We start from the raw sequence: 19,201 nt of genomic DNA on the forward strand, positions 1-19,201 counted from the left end.
ATGGATATATAATGTGATGTAATTAGGGGAACATTTTTTGTAAGGCCGATGCTAATTGAAATTACGCGATCGAGCAAACAGAACTTCGTCGTAGAACGAGTAGGAATAAGCGGTCGTGTGGCTGCCTCGGTGTAGCATCATCATCATCATCGCACAAGGCATTGGGATGCTGCTGGATGATTCTTCGAGATGCTACCTACCAGGCACCTCTAAATCTTTGTTCAGCCCTGTGTTACGCACGTGTTATCATGGACTGTCCGTTACTCCCTATCTTATATATTATGAAAACGCGAGTTTTATATAACGCGGTGTTCTTCAGGAATGCAACTCCTACTGCCGTGTTATATGAGAACAGACTACTCGCCGTTGTCATTCTCAGTGTTGCGCAACAATTACAGTATTACACTTGCACTTGACCCCTTTCTGGGATCGCGGTTGTGTCACGTGCGTCTTTTATGGCAACACGTCATTGATGTGAAGCGCCTTTAGATTGCATGAAAGGCACTGTATAAGCTGTAACCATGTTTTATTATTAATTGCCTATTTTTTTTCAGACCGCTTTTGTTATAAACTTTACATCGCTTTTGCTTGGCCCGACGACGCATCCAGTGCACGGTGTTAATTTTTAAACTATTCATGCATTGAAAGACTTGTCTGCTTAAACAATAATAATTGCTTTCCAGTGCCTGTAAATTAATCAGTGCGTCTGTAGTTTATTGAATAATGTATCCATTTAATTAATCGTTCAATATTTTACCCACGGATTAACAAATCAGAATCTGTATATATCTTGCATGAGAAATCCGATGAGCTATAAAGCGTTTTTATTCCTCGACAGATGTTCATTAGGGGCACGGAGTCAGAATGTTACAACAAATGATATAAAATTGAATAAAAGGTCAAATGTGAAAGATAAACATGAAGCGATGCATGCTTTGAAGAAACAATGAGGCAGGAAGAGACACACCTAGATTACTAAATATCTGCCAGTTACAAAAAAATATATAGGCTTCAATACCCTATCTGGCAATAATAAAACAGGAGTTGTTTTAAGATGTTCAAGCACCAATACCTTTTGCAAAAAATAAAATATGCATCACCCACACATACTTGTGGCAAAACATGCCAATAAACATTGTCTGATAATCATGTATGCATTGTCTTTGAAACGGATTGGCCTACACCATGGCCTTGTCTCATTACTGCTTGTGGCGTTGTGGGCAAAGCATACCTATTAAGGTGTGGCGAGAGAGATTCGTATCTTTGGGCGCAGTCTTTTGTGTGGAGTCAGGAGCAGCCACAGGGAATTGGAGACCTTTTATCGTCTGAGGTCTCCTGTGATCGGCCAAGTGGCTAACCAATAGAATGAGAGCTGAGACTATCAAAGTGTAATGCGAGCAAGGACAGGGTCACGTGAGTGTGGGCGGAGTCAGGGTCACGTGCGGAGGAGGAGGAGTCAGGGTCACGTGAGGGGGAGGATATAAGGGGAGAACCGGAAGGAGATCTGGAGTGGAGACAGAATAGAGAAGGGAGAGGCCACGCGGAGTGCTGGCGAGGTGTGGCGCGATTGCCACGAGGCAGGAGTCACGGCACCGTCGGCCAGCGGTGTTCGTGGAGCAGCGGGGGTGTCTGCAGAGTGTGCGGGAGCACACGGAGCAGCAGGGTGGCTGCTGGGCGTGCGGAGTCACACGGAGCAGCAAGGGGGCTGCGGAGTGTGTGGAGCACACGGGCAGCGGGGTGGCTGCAGAGAGAGAGAGAGAGCGGGAGCGGAGGACTCAGACGATGTGCGGAGGCACGATGCGGAGAAGGTGCAGGTCGGAGCGGAGACATCGGGGGGTGCGAGCAAGAACCCAATAAAGGACACGGAGAACAACATCGGCTGAGAGTCCTATATTACAAAAGTATCACCCAGTGAATAATTAGGGTAGCCTGGATTACTATGCAGCAGAAGCTGGTCGAGCTACCACCATCTCAAGCAGTTACACGAGGGCCGGGTGATCGTCACTCGTTTAACCTGGGGAGCGTACCAGGGCAAGGTGGGACTGTGCTGAGACTGAGCATGACAAGGGCGGCAGGAGCTGGGAAACAAGACAAGTGCAGCTTGGCACTGGCACAGCGTTGAGACTGTTGCCCTCTGTTGTTGTCCCCTTGGCTACCTCTCTGTTGCACATGTACAACTGTTCAAGGGAGTGTGGGGAGCTTCGGTGAATGAATGAGAAGCGACATGGCCACGCAAGGAACGTGATAGTGCCATGTGCATAAGTCAGTAGAGTGACTCAGTCATAACACTGGAGCAGGCAGTGTATATCTCGCCAGTGTATGAGGGACACGGTATTTATCTTGTTGCAGAGTGGAGAAGCTTGTGGCACAAATTGCCCATAGTGAGAGGGTAGTGTGGGAAAACCCTGAGGAGGCGTACTGGGCGGTACGTAACGCGTATTTGTGCAGGTTTCAACTGGAAGAGTATGGACCTTGTATGAACAATATGTCGCACCCATATCCCGGAGGTGCAACCCTTTGCCTAAGTTTCAGTGCGAGTCTCGGGAAAGCCTTAGGAGTACTGTAGGTGTGAGTGTGTGTGAGTGGGTGTGTGAGTGTGTGTGTGGCTAGCAGCAACAGACTGGTGTTGTTGCTGTAATTTACCGCGACTCATTAAGATACTAATGGCAGCGTGCCTCATCAAATAAACGCTGACATCCCTAAGCTCATGTCTCTGATGAGTGCCTTGCAAGTCAACCTTCGACACCTAAGCCATGTGTCAGCTACCGTAAAATTACTTTGGTTTAATGGCGACGTGACACCGGTGTTAAACCAGAGAACGCCAAAAGGTTAACAGTACAAAGGCAATGCAAGTATCAAAGGATGTGTATGTTGGGTTCCAGAGATATCTACCAGTTAGACATCATAATGATTTTCCAAAGAATGTAACTTGGTCTCAGGCAGAACACATTGCTGGAAGAGATGATGGATGGATGTTGCGGCTAACGATAGAGGCAACCACATGATGACATAGCTGAGATATAGTTCATGGCAATGAGGCGATAGCATCGGCTCACGTAAGGTGATGAGGTGTGGATTGTTGCATTTTAGGAAGGGAAGATGTAACACAAAGGCTTTCGCGACGAATTTTACCCATGATATAAGTTTTTTGGGTTAGATTGCGGAAATATAAAAATCTGTCATTAAACACGCCACCACCCAACAGTCAATTAGTAAGGTTTATCACTAAAACAAAATGTGGGCAATTAGTTACGACTTCAATATTGAGTACTGCAGATGTGTTGTCACTACTTTAGCACACCGGTTGTGTGTTGGAGAGTAAACACACAACATAAGAGTTTTTTTGGGTTAGATCGTGTAAATATATGAATGTCGTTAAACCCACCACCACCCGACACAGCCAACTAGTAAGGGTTGTCACGTGAACAGAACGTGCCAATTCGTCACTAGTACAGCAGACCGGTGTGTTGGTGAACCAAGCCACAACATTTACAATCTGAGTACGACGTTTCGCCAGTAATTACAACTAGCTTCATCAGGTGGAAGCAAATGATAAAAAAACATTGTTTAAATGCATGCCTATACAGGTCACCATACTTCAATAGGGATTACCGTTGGCACGGTTATTTTAATACACACAATGGACAAGAAGGACAAGCTCAAAGGGCTCGCATAATGCGTATGCATAATCTATGTTGACTCATTAATCCTACCCCCGCCCACACTTTGCGTAAGAGCACAGAAGCGTGGTCACCACATCTACGCCTCTATATAAAGAACGTAAACAGGTGGACTTCTCCACAAATCTGGTTGTCGCCTAAAGAAGGTAGTTGTAATTACTGGCGAAACGTCGTACTCAGATTGTAAATGTTGCGGCTTGGCTCTCCAACACACTGGTGTGCTGTACTAGTGACGAATTGGCATGTTCTATTTACGTGACAACCCTTACTAGTTGGCTGTGTCGGATGGTGGCGGGTTTAACGACACATTTATATATTTACACGATCTAACCTAAAAAAAACTCTCATGGATGATATTGGTCGCGAAAGCCTGCGTGTTAAACACACCCACAACATTTACAATTCGAGTACCGTGACGTTTCGCTGGTGATTACAGCAACAACCATCTTCACGCGATTTTTCATAATTATGAAGAATAGAGGGAGGTGTGCGAAGACCATAGGGGGATTAATGGCCTCTGATCGGCTCAATATCCTCACTCCACGCCACGCTCATCCCCTCCAGCTGTGGTCACGAACGTTGCGTCTTGTGCCTCTTCCAGACGATCGTAGATGTTGTTGCAATGCTCCTCGTAGTCACTGTAGACCCCCTCAACATCCTGCTAACAAACAGAAGTGGATACAGGATGCTAAACTATTTTTTATTTTACCGGGTGTAAGACTCCACTGAGCTATGTAGCTCTTTTCAAAAGCGACCTTAGATTCACAAATTATAGCTCAACGAAGTGGGCTTATCGCCATCGTGTGGAAATTCATAGCAGCAGCCAAATACTCTAAACGCGTGACGTTGATTCTAAATGTGGAGGGGGAAAAACAGAGGACCCGGAGAAAAATCCTCACGACCATGGGGAGAACGAGAAACGAAAACTCCAAATATACAGCAGGTGTCAGGGTAGGGATTAAACACACAACCTCCTATATACGAGGCGAGATAGTTAACATCCGTCCACCATGTTACTCCAATTTTACCTTTGCCTCCAAACTATAACATTTCATAAAAAAACAAATCCATTCGTTATTGGAAACAAGGATATTGCGTTACTGCTTCTTTTTTTAGCTGGACATGTGTCCTTATGTTGAACTTCTTTTGCACTGTACGTAGCCAACCGCGCTAATCGCAGGTGCGGGGGGAAGTACAAATAAACACAGCAACAGGAAGCAATTCTAAAGAATTGTAATTAGGAGATAGGACGGTCTGTGTTGATAGACCATCGACCTGTGTGTGTATGTGAAGAATGTTGGGTTTACTGTCCACAGTGGCGTTGTGTGACTTACGGACTTGGCACACTCCACCTCGTATTCTGCGTACGTTGCAGGGTCTGGAGGGGTCGACATGAAGTAAAAAACATTACACACACACGGTGTGTCATATTGATCGTGGGGAGTTCAGGGCTTAGTGCGAGGCGGGGGCAGTTGGATCAGTTCAGATCTCCTTCGCCGCTCATTGCACACACAAAGCCCACTGAGGCTGTGTAGCTCTTATTCACAAGCGACTTGGCTACGATAGCTCAATAAAGTGGGCTTATCATCATCGTGTTGAAATGGATAGCAGCCTTCCAAATACTCTCTAGCCGCGTGGTGACGTTGATTCTAAATGTGGAGGGAAAAGACTTGTGGACCCGGAGAAAAATCCACGCGACTACAGGGAGAGAGAGAGAGACACGGACTCCAAATATTCAACAGGTGTCATATTCGGGATCGAACCCATTACCTCCTGTATACCAGGCGAGGTAGTTAACATCTCGCCACGAAAGACGGAGAGAACCAAGATCTGTCAAGGCAATTAAATCTATGATCAATGATTGGTCTACAGAGCTCACAGCCTCGTGTGTTCACGAGATCTGTCTGCATTTCATTCATGCAATTTGAACTAATATATACTTACATTTGTGTAGAGGAGTGAAATACGCGGTGCGCACAGTTAACTGAGGGTAATTGAGGGCAAACAGGTGCGTGTGTGCAACATGAGGTTGCACAGACAAACCGCCAGTTACTTTTTTTTATTGTTTAATATTTTTTTCATTTTATTATTTCCCTTCTACGTGACTTTACCGAACCAAGAATATGAATCCCTGCAGTCACGAAAGCTTCAAATCAAAATTTTAACCGCCAGTTGTTAAGGGGCGAAGCAGGTGCAAACGGGGTCGACCGGTAGTGCACGTTGAGACCGGAGGTGTTGCAAGAGAGACGGGAGATGAGGGTTGATTGATGGGCCAACAGGCGCCGGCCTGGCGAGAGCTTAAAGAGATGCACGAGAGGTCTCGGATAATTAGCAGAGGGAAATAAAAGGGTGTGTGCGTGATCGGAGGGGGTAGTTGTTGCTGGGGTCAAAGAGTGAAGACATCTAGCCGTTGCCGCTGCAGCTATCAACGGGACCTCAACCCTCACGCCGTCGCCGAGCGGGTGTTGGCTGATCCTCCCACCCGGGACAGATGGGTGAGCGGGTCTGCGGGAGCGTAGGTGAGGGCAGCGGTGGAGATGTAGAGTTGCTGTGTGCGAAGACGCTGTGTGTAGAGACGCTGTGTGCGGAGACGCTATGTGCGGAGACGCTGTGTGCGGAGACGCTGTGTGCGGAGACACTGCGTGCAAAGACGCTGTGTGCGGAGTCACTGAGAGCAAAACTGACGAGTGCAGGATAAGTGAGGTGGAAGGTAGATAAGAGTGGGGAGAAGTTCAACATAAGTGAACATATAGATAGTTATTGGGAGTGCCTACAATTGGTGCAAGAATAGGTGATTAAAATGATAACAGGTGACTTACTACAACGTGTCGGTGTGAGTAATTTTAAAAGACACTACATTTGTATTTATTTATTGAAAGGGCGCTGCGGTGGCGAGATGTTATCTTCGGGGGTTCGATCACGACCCGGATGCCTGCTGTATATTTGGAGGCTGCATGTCTCCCTCCCCGTGGTCGCGTGAATGTTTACTCCGGGTCCCTCCGGTTTTTCCCTCGACAATTAGAAACGTGCGTTTAGAATATTTGGCTCCTATACATTTCCAAATGATGATGAGCCACTTCGTTGAGCTATCATTTGTGGCCAGGTCGCTTCTGACAAAATAAGCTAATAGCTCAATGGGCTTTACCTGGTAAAATAAAAAAAAAGGTTTGGTTGTAGTTGTATATGGAAATATTGTGATTTGTTTACCTTGCCGATACTTTGCAATCCCATCGTGTCTATGTGCCTTGTGTTTGCTGTTGTAACGTCCTGACCTCGTGCCCCTCCTGTGCGTCTGTGAAGAAGAGCTTCATAGCTCATCGGATTCCTCCTTCAGTCTAAATACATATTCTGATTTAACCGGACGTTTCCATCACAGTGTCTCCCCTGGATGAGTACCAATGGGATTTTTCGTGAATTTAGGAGCCTCATTTTTTTGTATTCCATGCCATTGTCACTAATTTCCTGTGACAGCTTCTCGATTGTGACGGCAAAGCCAATCAATCACTCCACTCGCATTCAAATCCTGCAGATGCCAACCGAATAATTTTTCGCAGTAAGCTCACTTGGAATGTCACAGTGCCTAGGGAGAAGTTAACATCTCTGGCCTGGTATACAGGAGGTCGTGGATTTGATCCCTGGTGCTGTATATTTGGAGTTTGTGTCTCTCCCCACCCCCCACCCCGTGGTGGTCGTGAGGTTTCTTTTCCCTCCACATTTAGAATCGACGTCACGCGTTTAGAGAGTATTTGACTGCCGCTATATATTTACATGTGATGATGATGATTATCAGCCCCCTTCGTTGATCAGCTATTATTTGTGATGGCCAGGTCGCTTCTGAATAAGTAATATAAAAAAATACTTTAAAAAAAACACGCTTTAATGAAATGTACCCTACTAGTAATGGCAGAACTTCACGACGCCAGGAAGTGGCCACAAAGCTTGCCATAACGTAAGAGGCCGTGGTGATTTACAGCCAACGTTAGTTCAGCGTGGACAATTAGACCCAAGCCGAAACATAACATTTAAAAATAATGTTTAAAAATACTTTAAATCTTTTTGATAGAATATAGTATTGTCATCATTCTTAGGTTTTTTTTTCGGTAAAGTCACGTAGGTAAAACATCAAAATTAATAAAAATAAAATAAAAATAAAAAATCACGTTTCGGAGGCAACACAAGTCTCCGTCATCAGGTGGGACCGTCACAGCCGGATTAGCTGCATCAAGTGAGGCAATGATTCAAGATGTAATCCCTTAAAAGCAAGTTGAGGGGGGGAGGAGAGGGGGGGGGAGCTCATCAGAAGGTTTGGTTGTAGTTGTCAATGAATGGAACGTATCGGGAGGGAGGGGCGCGGGGCTCAAAGGCGGCACGGGGTGCCACGTACAACGCATCGGGAGGGGGAGGGGGGCGGGGCCAAAAGGATGGACGGCGGCTTGGACGCGGTTTCTGCTGCACACGCCAACGCATTGGACAGAGAGGGGGAGGGGAGGCCTGATACACATGATAGAAAAATAACGAAAATGCTCATGTTTATACCAATGAAGAGAGTACTGTTAAACATTGGGGATGTTAACACTCGGTAAAGTAAAGTAAAATAGTGCCTGTCAGATAAGATGGTCCAAAAAAGTGTAATTAAGTCTTTTTTGCGTGGTTGATAACATCTTTCCAATGATTACTAAGTTTGTACCCATCATCACGGTTGAAATTATGTCTGTGTTTGTATATTTGTATGGCTTCGTGTACAAACCTTTGATGGTAGCCGGGAGGTTTGCAGAGAACCTTGGTCTCGGAAAAGACAATTTCATGAGAGCCCACCGAGTTGTAGCAATGATCGGCAACGGCCGAAGAATCAGTTCTGCCGTGTTTCAGATCTGACTTGTGCTCGCGGACACGATCAGAAACATGACGTTTCGTTTCTCCAATGTAGCAATCACCACAAATGCAACTCAATTTGTAGACTCCAGGATACTGTAAGTCAGGAACGACATCCTTCACAGATGGAATCAGATCACGGATTTTATGCACTGTACTGAATTGGACTTGGATCTTATGTTTGTTTAGAATTTTGGAGATCTTTTTGGTCACGCCAGCTATGTATGGTAACGTGATAGTTTTGGTCGGAGTTTCATGTGGCTGTTTCTGTGTGGTGGGAGAGACAGCTTAGCGGATAGTACAGTCAGAGTATCCGTTCATCCTGAGGGCCCGATGTACATGTCTTAATTCACTGGCCAGGTGGTGTTGGTCAGAAATGCCATGGGCTCTGTGGTATAGCGTTTTGATGAGAGAATTCTTTTGAGCTGGGTGGTGGTGGGAATCCGGTTTCAAGTAGGAATCTGTGTGGGTGGCTTTCCTGTAGACAGAATGTCCCAAGGATCCGGCAGGCCTCCTTTCAAACAGAATATCCAAGAATGGTAGTTTACTGTCTTTCTCCACTTCCATGGTGAATCTGATGGATGGGTGTCTAGAATTGATGTGGTCCAAGAAGTGGTTCAATGCTGGGAGGCCATGTGGCCAGATGACGAAAGTGTCATCCACATACCTCTTCCACAGGGAAGGACGCAAGGTGGATGTCTGGATGGCGTCTGATTCAAACTTTTCCATGAACATGTTGGCTATAACTGGTGACAAGAGGGAGCCCATAGGGGTACCCTCATTATGTTTGTAGAAGGTGCCATTCCAGGTCAAATAGGTGTTGGTGAGGCAATGCCTAACCAGCGTAGGTGCATCAGAATTCAATCCATTTTGGACTAAGTCCTCAATTATTGTTAGGCTGTCCGGTACTGGGACTTTGGTAAACAAAGATACTACATCAAAGCTGACGAGGATGTCATCAGGAGCTAGTACCATGTCCTTAACCATAGAGACTAATTTGGTTGAGTTGAGTACTGCCGAAGATGTCTTGCCTGTGAAGGGGAGCAGAGTATCTGATAGAAAACGGGCTAGTTTGTACGTAGGAGAGTTTATCGTCGACACGATGGGTCGTAGCGGGGTGCCTTCCTTATGGATTTTGGGAAGACCATAGAGTCTGGGAGGTCTTGCCGCCGATGGTTTTAGAGAGGGACGTTTGCTTGGTTCGATTAGGGAAGTCGAACTCGTGATGATACTGTTGGTTTTCGTCGTTAGGCTTTTAGTGAGATCGTTTTTAATTACATTTTTTTTAAAATTAATTTTGATGTTTTACCTACGTGACTTTACCGAAAAAAACCTAAGAATATGAATCCTTGCAGTCACGAAAGCTTCAAATCTAGACGTATTGTCATCAGTATGACATAAGTATACCACGTTTGCAGTCGATACCACATTGGGAAGTGGGTTAAAATTGAGTTACAAGATTTGATACGACAACAACAACAGACAGAGTGAGTTAAATAAAAGCGTGTAATAAAAAAAGAAGCTTCACAGCTCAATGGTAGGCCTTACACTTGGTAAAATAAAAACAAATAGTCTAGTGTAAAGTTTTGAGTATGAAGGCAACGTTGTAGTTACCAGTAGTGCAGTTGTTGTCAACACCACCGATATCCTGTTGTGCATCTTTGCCAGCATGGCGTAGAATTGGGAGGAAAGCGTGTTACTACATGCAAAATATTACACACATTCCATACATGTGTAGTGCCTCAAATACGTGCCACACGCGGGTGTGGGTGTACGCGCGCGCAGAGTACATTGGGAGCAAACGAGATCGAGGTTGTTATTGTCGCTAGGCATGAGGAGAAGGCCAGAGAGGGGTAGGGGGCGATTAAGGACACAGGGCGCTGATTGGGTGGGAGTTGTTATTGTCCGAATGTGATGCCACGCTGTCTGAGGACAGTAACAGGTGATAGGGGGCGATTAAGGACGCAGGGCGCTGAATGGCCGGGAAGTTGTTGTTGTCGCTAAGTGGCGCCGCATTGTCTGGGCTAGGGGGCAATGGGCGTCGCGGGGGATGCCACCGATTAGTTGGAGTTTAATTGGCTTGGGGATAAAGAGAGGGGTTTTTTGGAGAGACGGGAGTTCGCGCCTGGGAGGAGAAGAAGGATGTTGGAGCTGAAGCAGCGGAGCCAGAAGCAGTGGAGAAGTATAGGGTAGCAGTGGAGAAGTATAGGGTAGCAGTGGAGAAGTATAGGGTAGCAGTGGAGAAGTATAGGGTAGCAGTGGAGAAGTATAAGGTAGCAAGGGAAAAGCCAGCAAGAAGCGGCTGGAGAGTGGCGGAGAAGCCGATAGTGATACGGCTGAGTGTGACGGGAGAGCCGATAAAGAGCGGCTGAACTGTGACCGAGAGACTGGAGAGGAGAGTCGACGGAGGAGAGACGCGGAGCGAGCGAGGCCGGCGGAACGCGGCGAACGAGCGGAGAGTGCGCGGGAGGGATGTTGATTGGTGTTAGCTGGAAGAATGTTGATCGGTATTAGCGAAATAAAGAAAGAAAGAAAAGCAAGAAGCTGTCATGTCAAGTCGAGCACTACACATGCATTTCATGTGTTACACACATAATGCCGGCTCCAACACCTGCGGGACAGTTGGAGAGGGTCGGGACGTCGGCTGATGAGTTGGCGTTAGCCCACTCCCGACTGGCGGAGCTCCTATATGCAGTGGCCACCATGCTGGAGCAGATTCTGTGGCCGGGGGGAGCGGCGCGGTGGGAAGACGGACAGCGCCCGCCAGAAACTCCCGCCTTTGCGATGGGCAGGAGGCTTGAAATTCCCGCCACGGGTACAGTAGGAGCCGAGGGAGGGGCCCCAGCTCGTCACGCGGGGCCCAACCAGCGAGCGCCACATCATCGGCGGGGGCGGGTCGCAGTGGCTGCCTATCAGCGGTTGCCAGGTCATCACCAGCGGACGACAGCACCGACCAAGCTGGAACCAGCGCGTCACTGACGGCGCGACCTCCATAAGGGTCCGCCATTGCTCCTCATACTGTCCATGGACACGGTACGAGTGCTGGGAGAGGATCGGAGATGGAGCCGACATTTCAGCAACGCCTGCCGGCCCTGCAGGTGTTCTTATCGAGCGGCGGCGATTGGGGTGGGTTCCAGCGCCGGTTCCTCGCCCACCAAGAAATGGCTGGGTGGATGGACAACGAGGCGCTGTGTGCTCTTCCGGCGATGCTGGATGGCGACGCCCTTGGCACCCTCACCGCTGCACCCAAGTCGGCACGCTCCACGCTTCAGTCGGCGCTGCAGGTGCTGGCCACGGTTTATGGGCCGCCTTCTGATTGTCGCCAGCTTTTTTACGAGCAGCAGAAGGGCGACAAAGAGTCACCACTTGCGTATCGCACGGCCCTGCTGTCATTGGCGAAGGCGGCCTTCCCGCGTATGGACGAGGAGGGGATCGATGCGATGGTGGCCGAGAAAATTTTGCCGCTGGCCGACGACTTGAACTTCGTCATCCTAGCACAGGATGATGCAGACATGTCGTCATTACGGGCTGCGAGGCACATTCATGCCAATCTGATTTCCCAGCGGAGGAAGGCTAACAAGGCAGCTGCGGGACACACCGTGGCGGCGACCACCTCCGAATCTGAGGGGGGCTTCGCTGCGGGCCGTTCTGCGGGATGGCAGTCTGGCGGGCGACCGGCTCGGGACGTACCGAGCCACCGAGAGCAGCCCAAGTCTTCTGGAGCGCTCGTCGTGTGCTACAACTGTGACCTCTGGGGCCACGTGGCGTCGGGATGCCAGGCTCCTCGACAGCGCGGAGCGAGAACTGGGGCTGAGGACTGTCCTCTTCAAAAGCCTCCACAATATCGTCTGGCAAGTCGTGGCACCCCACATGTTCGGCCTGCACGCACACCCACTTCCCTCTCACATGGTCCGACAGACGATTCTCGGGGTTCGGGTGCTGGTGCGTCGGGTCGCGGCTTGATGGGGAGGGCGCTCAAACCGGGCCAATGGTCCGAGTTGGCTCACCGCTTTGTGGCTGCGTCGGCGGGGTCGTCCGTTGTCACGGGGCACATTGATGGGGTGGAGGTACGGGTACTCATCGACACGGGAGCTTTGGCAACTATCATTTCCGATTTGATTTATAATATCCTGCCCATTCAGAGTCGCCCGTTGCTCCCCGTCGACATACCGTGTTACGCTCCAAACGGGGGCTCGTTAGGTATCATCGGCCAAATTCGAGCGCAAATTTCTATCGGGGACATTAAACTATCTGGACCGGTGTTGGTCTCCTCCTCGCTGGCGATTCCGTGCCTGTTGGGGACGGACTTTTTGGCCAAATTGCCTATCAAAATTTTGATTGACCAAGGATGCATCGAGCTTCTATCGGGCCGACGTATAACGTTCCTGCCTTCCACCCCTGCCTTGCGTACTGCCTGTGCAATGGTACAGGCGCTCGTTGCTCGAACGGTGCGCGTACCCCCGGGGGCACAGATGCTTGTGCCCCTACGGTTGCGTCGACCATTCGCTAAAGGGGTCTCACACCGGGGCATTATGCTGGGGCCGTCTAGGGCCGGGGTGAATGGGCCAGATTTGGTGACGGCCCAGACTATTGTTAAAGGGGATGAGGACCCGTTTATCGCGGTCCTCAATGTCGGGACACGGACGGTGGTGGTTTCACAGGGAACCGTGTTCGCACATGCAATTCCGGTACCTGCAGAAATGCCGATCATTTGCCAGGTGGCCACCGATTCTCAGTCACGACTGCCCTCGGACATTGACGAGGGTTGGCTGGAGGCGCTGTGTGCTGAGTCACCTGACCTGTCCGAATCACAACGTGCTAAATTGCGCACCCTTTTGCGAGAATTTTCCAACGTTTTTAGCAAGCACAAATACGACATCGGATGTATCAATTTGCTGCGCCACCATATTGATACCGGTGACAACGCTCCTATCCGCCAAAATACTTTTCGGTTAAGTCCCGCCGAAAAGGATCATGTCAAATCGGCTGTAGATGACATGTTGGCTTCTGACATCATTTCTCCCTCGACCAGCCCTTGGGGTGCACCCATAGTATTGGTTAAAAAGCACGACGGGTCCCTAAGATTCTGCGTTGATTTCCGGCGGTTAAATAAGATCTTGGTGGCCGATGCTTACCCGCTTCCTAGAATGGACGAATCTCTGGATGCCCTTGCAGGATCACGATTCTTCTCCACCTTGGATTTGCTCTCAGGATTTTGGCAACTTCCCTTGGACGACGAATCAAAGCCCAAAACGGCTTTCCGAACGCCGCACAGCCTCTTCCAATTCAATCAGTTACCTATGGGGCACCACTCCGCTCCCGCAACGTTCCAGCGCCTGATGGAATTGGTTCTCGCTGGCTTGCAATGGGAGGTGTGTTTGATTTACCTAGACGACGTTATCGTATTCAGTAAGACGTTCGAGGAACATCTTGATAGGCTTCGGGCCGTCTTTCTCAAAATGCGCGCAGCTAATTTGAAATTCAAACCACAAAAGTGCCATTTGCTGCGCGAATCTGTAAGATATTTGGGTCACATCATCGGCCGGTCAGGCATCTCAACCGATCCCGCCAAAACGCGTTGTGTCAGCTCCTGCCCAACTCCCACCTCAGTGGGGGAGGTTAGAAGCTTCATCGGTTTTGCTTCATATTACCGCCGGTTTGTCGCGGAGTTCGCTTCCATCGCTAAGCCATTACATGCCTTAACGGCCAAGGGAGTGAAATTTCATTGGGGGCCGGAGGAGGAGGCCGCTTTTAACTCTCTTCGTGACGCCCTGGTGGGGGCCCCGCCGTTGAGTTACCCCGATTTTTCTCTACCCTTTGTGCTCGACACGGACGCGAGCAACACCGGGATTGGGGGCGTGCTTTCCCAAGTTGTGGGTGGCGTGGAGCGCGTTGTGGCTTATGGTAGTAGAGTATTGTCTCCGGCCGAGCAGCGATACTGCGTCACCCGCCGTGAACTGTTGGCTATTGTTTTCTTTATTCAACAGTACCGGCCATATCTGTACGGCCGGCATTTCACCGTCCGTACAGATCATGCGGCATTACAGTATGCCCTGAGTATTCACCAGCCATCGGGGCAGTTGTCCCGATGGCTGGAGATCATTCAGGATTTCGATTTCGAAACAACTTATCGCAAGGGGATTCGCCACACCAATGCCGATGCCCTGTCACGCCTGCCAGTCGCTTCTGATTGCACTTGTTTCTTGGGCTCGGGGCGTTGTAAATCGGCGAGCGACGGCCACGATCGGGTCCTTGCGGCCGCCGTGGAGGCTCCTTCGGACGTTGACCCTATTGCTGTGGGAGGGAAGGATTCCCTACTGGGCTTGTCATGTGCGGAGTGGGGGCGCCTCCAAATGGAGGATACTTCCCTCCTGGCGCTACGGCGTCGCGCGGAAGGATCCGTTCAGGGGAAGTCGGGCGTTGACTCATGGGGGTTGTGCCAGGGCCTCCTCATACATTGGGACGGAACGATCCGCCGCCACAGGCTGGTGGTGCCTTCCGCGTTGAGGGGTAGGGCTGTATGGGCCGCTCATGAGCGGCTCCTTCACCTGGGCACCCTCAAAACCCTTGCCAAGCTCCAGCTTAATTTCTTTTGGCCGGGCATGGCAAGGGATGTGGACGATCTGTTGCAGTCTTGTACCCAGTGTGCTCAACGGAAGCCGCCAGCGAGGGGAGCCAGCCCACCGCTCCAGTCTATTTCGGTCACCCGGGTTAATGAGCTTGTCGCCCTTGATATTTTGGGGCCGTTTCCTTCCACGCCGAGGGGTAATAAGTACCTGCTGGTTGGCGTGGAATATTTCACGCGATGGCCTATGGCTTGGCCCCTCGCCAACCAGTCAGCAGCAGCCGTTGCGGAGGCTTTTGTTCAGGGCTATGTCCTCGACAAGGGCGCTCCGGAACGGTTGTTGACCGATCAGGGAAAGAATTTCACTAGTGCCCTTTTACACGAGGTGTGTGAGCTTTGTTGTATCTATGCCCTGTTTTCCGTTATTAATACTGTATTAAGAATAATTAAGAAAAAAATATATATTTTTTTATTATATCTATATATACTTTTTTTAAATTAAATAATGAAAACAACCCACTACAAGCACACCAGGAATCTGTGAAACGGCCATTAAACTGGTAAGAAGTCAGTCACAGAGAGGTCATAGACATCCAGATGGACAAAAAGATGTATGGACTAACCTCCCAAAGACATCTGGAGATGTACAGATAAGGTGCAGAGTAAATAACGGTTGAAACTCGCGTTTTCTTAACGTTTTTCTTACCGAAAAGTAGAAACTTAACAAAGATAATTAACCAACAAACAATAATTTTTATTATTAGTAATTCCCTTATATTCACCGCATACATATTATTTAGAAGTATATGTTTCCTATCTACACGACCTTCCGAAAAACGAAAGAGTACGAATTCCAGAAAGCTTAAGTGGAAACATAGTTACATTTAACCTCAGGACATTAAAATATAACTCAGAATAAAACACCAATCTCTGGAGAACTAAACTTGGCGAAGCCCCAAAATAATAATGTGACGAGGATCATTACGAATATTCATTAAACATAGACGAATGATAACCACGATACTAAGACCGAAGGAACTCATAAAATATAATTCAAGAATAAATGTAACACACAGGACCACATAAATGTATTACAAACATCTCCTCAGCCACCTTTGTCTTCCAGCGGGGTCTGGCAAGCAAGGAGGGAGCAAAAAGGTCACAAGGGGGGGGGGGGGGGTTGTGCTGACATTGTTTGTTTTCTCTCGCAAGAGACGCGGAGAGAGGAGAGGGTGCTCACGTTTTGAGTTAAACACGGCCGTCTTTGTCTCCCCGCAGCACGGACAGCAAGATTTGCACACCCAAGCAAATAACATTCCCCACCCCTCCTTCCAGAATGGTTACACAGCTGTGTCTTTACTAATAAACACGCACACGACACACGAAACACACGGACGCAGATGTGTTCAACCCACAGAAAGATATATGACAGCCTTCAAACAACTCGGGAAGACTGAGTGGATTTTCCCAATATAAACCGGGGAAAAATCCATTCAACTCAGATCGTCAAGGGCTTCGGCCCCCACCACATCTCGTCAGAGGCCCTGGGCCCCACCTCATCTCAACGCCGACAACGAAGAAGTTTTCGTCATCCAGAATGACGAGGTTCGCGGGGTAGCGACGTGCAGCAACAAGCCGAGGTCTGCACCACCTGAGAAGAATCGCTACCCTGAGTCGCCGAGCTGCGAGTGAAGCCAACAAAGACGCCAACGTCCACCCTGCCACGAACGAAGCATCGCTCCTCGTCAGAGTGACGACCAGCGAACAACCCGCAGGAAAGGCGGAGATCGCCAAGCGAGCAAAGCAGAGAGCGCGAAGCAGTGGAGAAAACCTGGTCAAATGGCTGTGAGGAGGAGGACAGCGCTGTTGAATGCGCCGTGTGTCTAATACACACCCAGATCAACCAGCATCAACCAAAACCGACTCGTCATCCCGCAGTGGAGAAAGAGAGTCAAAGTCTTCCGAGCGCCACCGAGCGCCACCGAGCGCCACCGAGCGCCACCGAGCGCCACCGAGCGCCACCGAGCGCCACCGTGCGCCACCGAGCGCCACCGAGCGACAACGAGCGAACACGAGCGACACCGAGCGACCGAGCATCTTCATGGACAGCATCGTGCCAACTCGTCGTCCAGCAGTGGAGAGAGAGCGAGGGAGCAGCAGGAGCAGAGCGGCGGCCACGCCCAACCCAGAGAAAACTTCTGGCCGCTGTTTGTATCCTCCCACACCACACAAGCTAACGACACAACTCCCGGCTCTAAGAATTAATTAATATTACAAGGGGACAACGCACACACAGCACGCACACGAATAAGACTTAAAAAAAAAAATTGTCATTGCGTTTCAAAAAGGGTTGCCATTTCGAGGTGGTGCGTTCAATATCAACTGATCGTGCAAAGCAGTTGCTGCCGTCGAGTTACATGAATAAGAAATGTTTTAGTCATTCATTTTCGTTAACTGCATAATCATGCCAATGAAGAAGTATTTTTAGTCATTCATTTTCGTAATCGCATAATCCTGCCCATGAATTTATTGACATATACTTGCTTTCGGATAAGAGAGTGTCATGTGCTTGTTTAGAACAAAATTGCTTAACACCAACTGTTCGAGTGCTTCTTTCCAAGTCCATGCAAAACTATCTTATTCTTGATAACTGTATCCTGCGATGAGATATGAAAATGGAGACCTAAAATATCATAACACACACTAGGATAATCGGTAAACGTTTAATCGATGATAATCGTGTTATCCTGATTGATATAACACTGGATAAACGAAGCTGAGCTTAATTATCACAACTGCTCACATTAACATAATCGCAAGCATCCGCATAAATTACTACGATTATCTCCGCGATTATCATAATTTATGCATATCATTACACGCATTATCATAATTTATGCATGTTAATACACACATTAACATAATTAATGCGATTTGCGCATTTTTCGGAAAATTATTAATTTTTCTTATTTTTATCAAAATTTCATAACCCGACACATACAACAGCTTCTGGGTACAAAGAAAATTCGTACTTCGCCTTACCACCCACAAACGGATGGGATGGTAGAACGCCTGCATAGGACTCTTACGTCCATGCTATCCCACCAGGTATCTGAGTCCCAAACCGATTGGGACCTTCAGATCCCGGGAGTCCTGGCAGCATACAGGATGGCTCCTCACGCGGCGACCGGATTCTCGCCGTTTTTTTTTAATGTATGGCCGCGAATTTGACCCGCCTGTCGCGACTCAGCTGACAATTGCCACACCACACGCTAAATCCAAGTTGGCAGACCATGTTAAGTTTAACATCCTCCGGTTGGCTGAGGCACGGGAGGCGGCCATGCAAAACTCTGACTCTCGCCAGAAGCAGAATGAAATGTTGCGATCGCGCCGTTCACACACGCACGAATGGTACCCGGGCGACAGAGCGTGGCTGCACTGCCCCCAGGTGCCATTGGCCACCTCGTCTAAGTTGTTGAGACCATGGAGGGGCCCCGTGGAAATTGTGCAGGTTATGCGGCCTCAATGTGTTCGCATTAAATGGGGGAAGCGTCGGTGGTTCGTGCACCCTTCACGGTTGAAGCCGTTCTTTGCTCCACATGCTTCCTCTCATGACTATGGCCGAACATGTGGGGGGTCCACTGACTCCTGGAGGGCGGGGTCGCCGCCTGCCTCTGATCCGCTGCTAACTGTTCCGTCTTCAGGGGCCCAAGGACTGACGCCCTCTCGGCCGCCAGCCTCCCCCGAGGGGGTCGACTTGGTAAAATATAAATAGTTTAGTTAATTCTATGGGTCTCTGTGGGTTTTTGTGGATCTCTATGGTTCTATATGAGTATGGGTCTCTATGGTTCTATATGGGTATGGGTCTCTGTGGGTCTCTATGGTTCTATATGAGTATGGGTCTCTGGTTCTATATGAGTATGGGTTTATGTGGGTCTCTAAAGTTCGATATGAGCATAGGTCTCTGGGTCTATGTGGTTCTATATGCATCTCTATGAATGTAGATAATTTGGCTACTACTGTACATTTCCACATGATGATGATAAGCCAATTTCTTTGTTGAGCTATTGTTTATGATGGTCAG

At 48.8% G+C, this 19,201-nt stretch overlaps 1 protein-coding gene across 2 annotated transcripts in view; it reads right to left on the reverse strand.

The window, feature by feature from the left end:
- Positions 1-807: 807 nt before the first annotated feature.
- LOC144737618 (uncharacterized) overlaps positions 808-19,201 on the reverse strand; it is a 35,331-nt gene continuing 16,937 nt past the window's right edge. Inside the window, exons 5-6 of one of the 2 annotated variants that reach the window (XM_078620383.1) lie at positions 5,015-5,058; positions 808-4,338 (exon numbers count right to left, since the gene is read on the reverse strand). In XM_078620383.1, coding sequence (XP_078476509.1) covers positions 4,216-4,338; positions 5,015-5,058 — 167 coding nt within the window. In that variant the 3' untranslated portion in view covers positions 808-4,215. Of the gene's footprint in view, positions 4,342-5,014; positions 5,059-19,201 lie in introns of both variants that reach the window. The other variant, XM_078620382.1, reaches the window with a different exon arrangement.

Source organism: Lampetra planeri, chromosome 72, assembly GCF_965212315.1.
Source record: "Lampetra planeri chromosome 72, kcLamPlan1.2.h2, whole genome shotgun sequence".
Classification (NCBI taxonomy): Eukaryota; Metazoa; Chordata; class Hyperoartia; order Petromyzontiformes; family Petromyzontidae; genus Lampetra; species Lampetra planeri.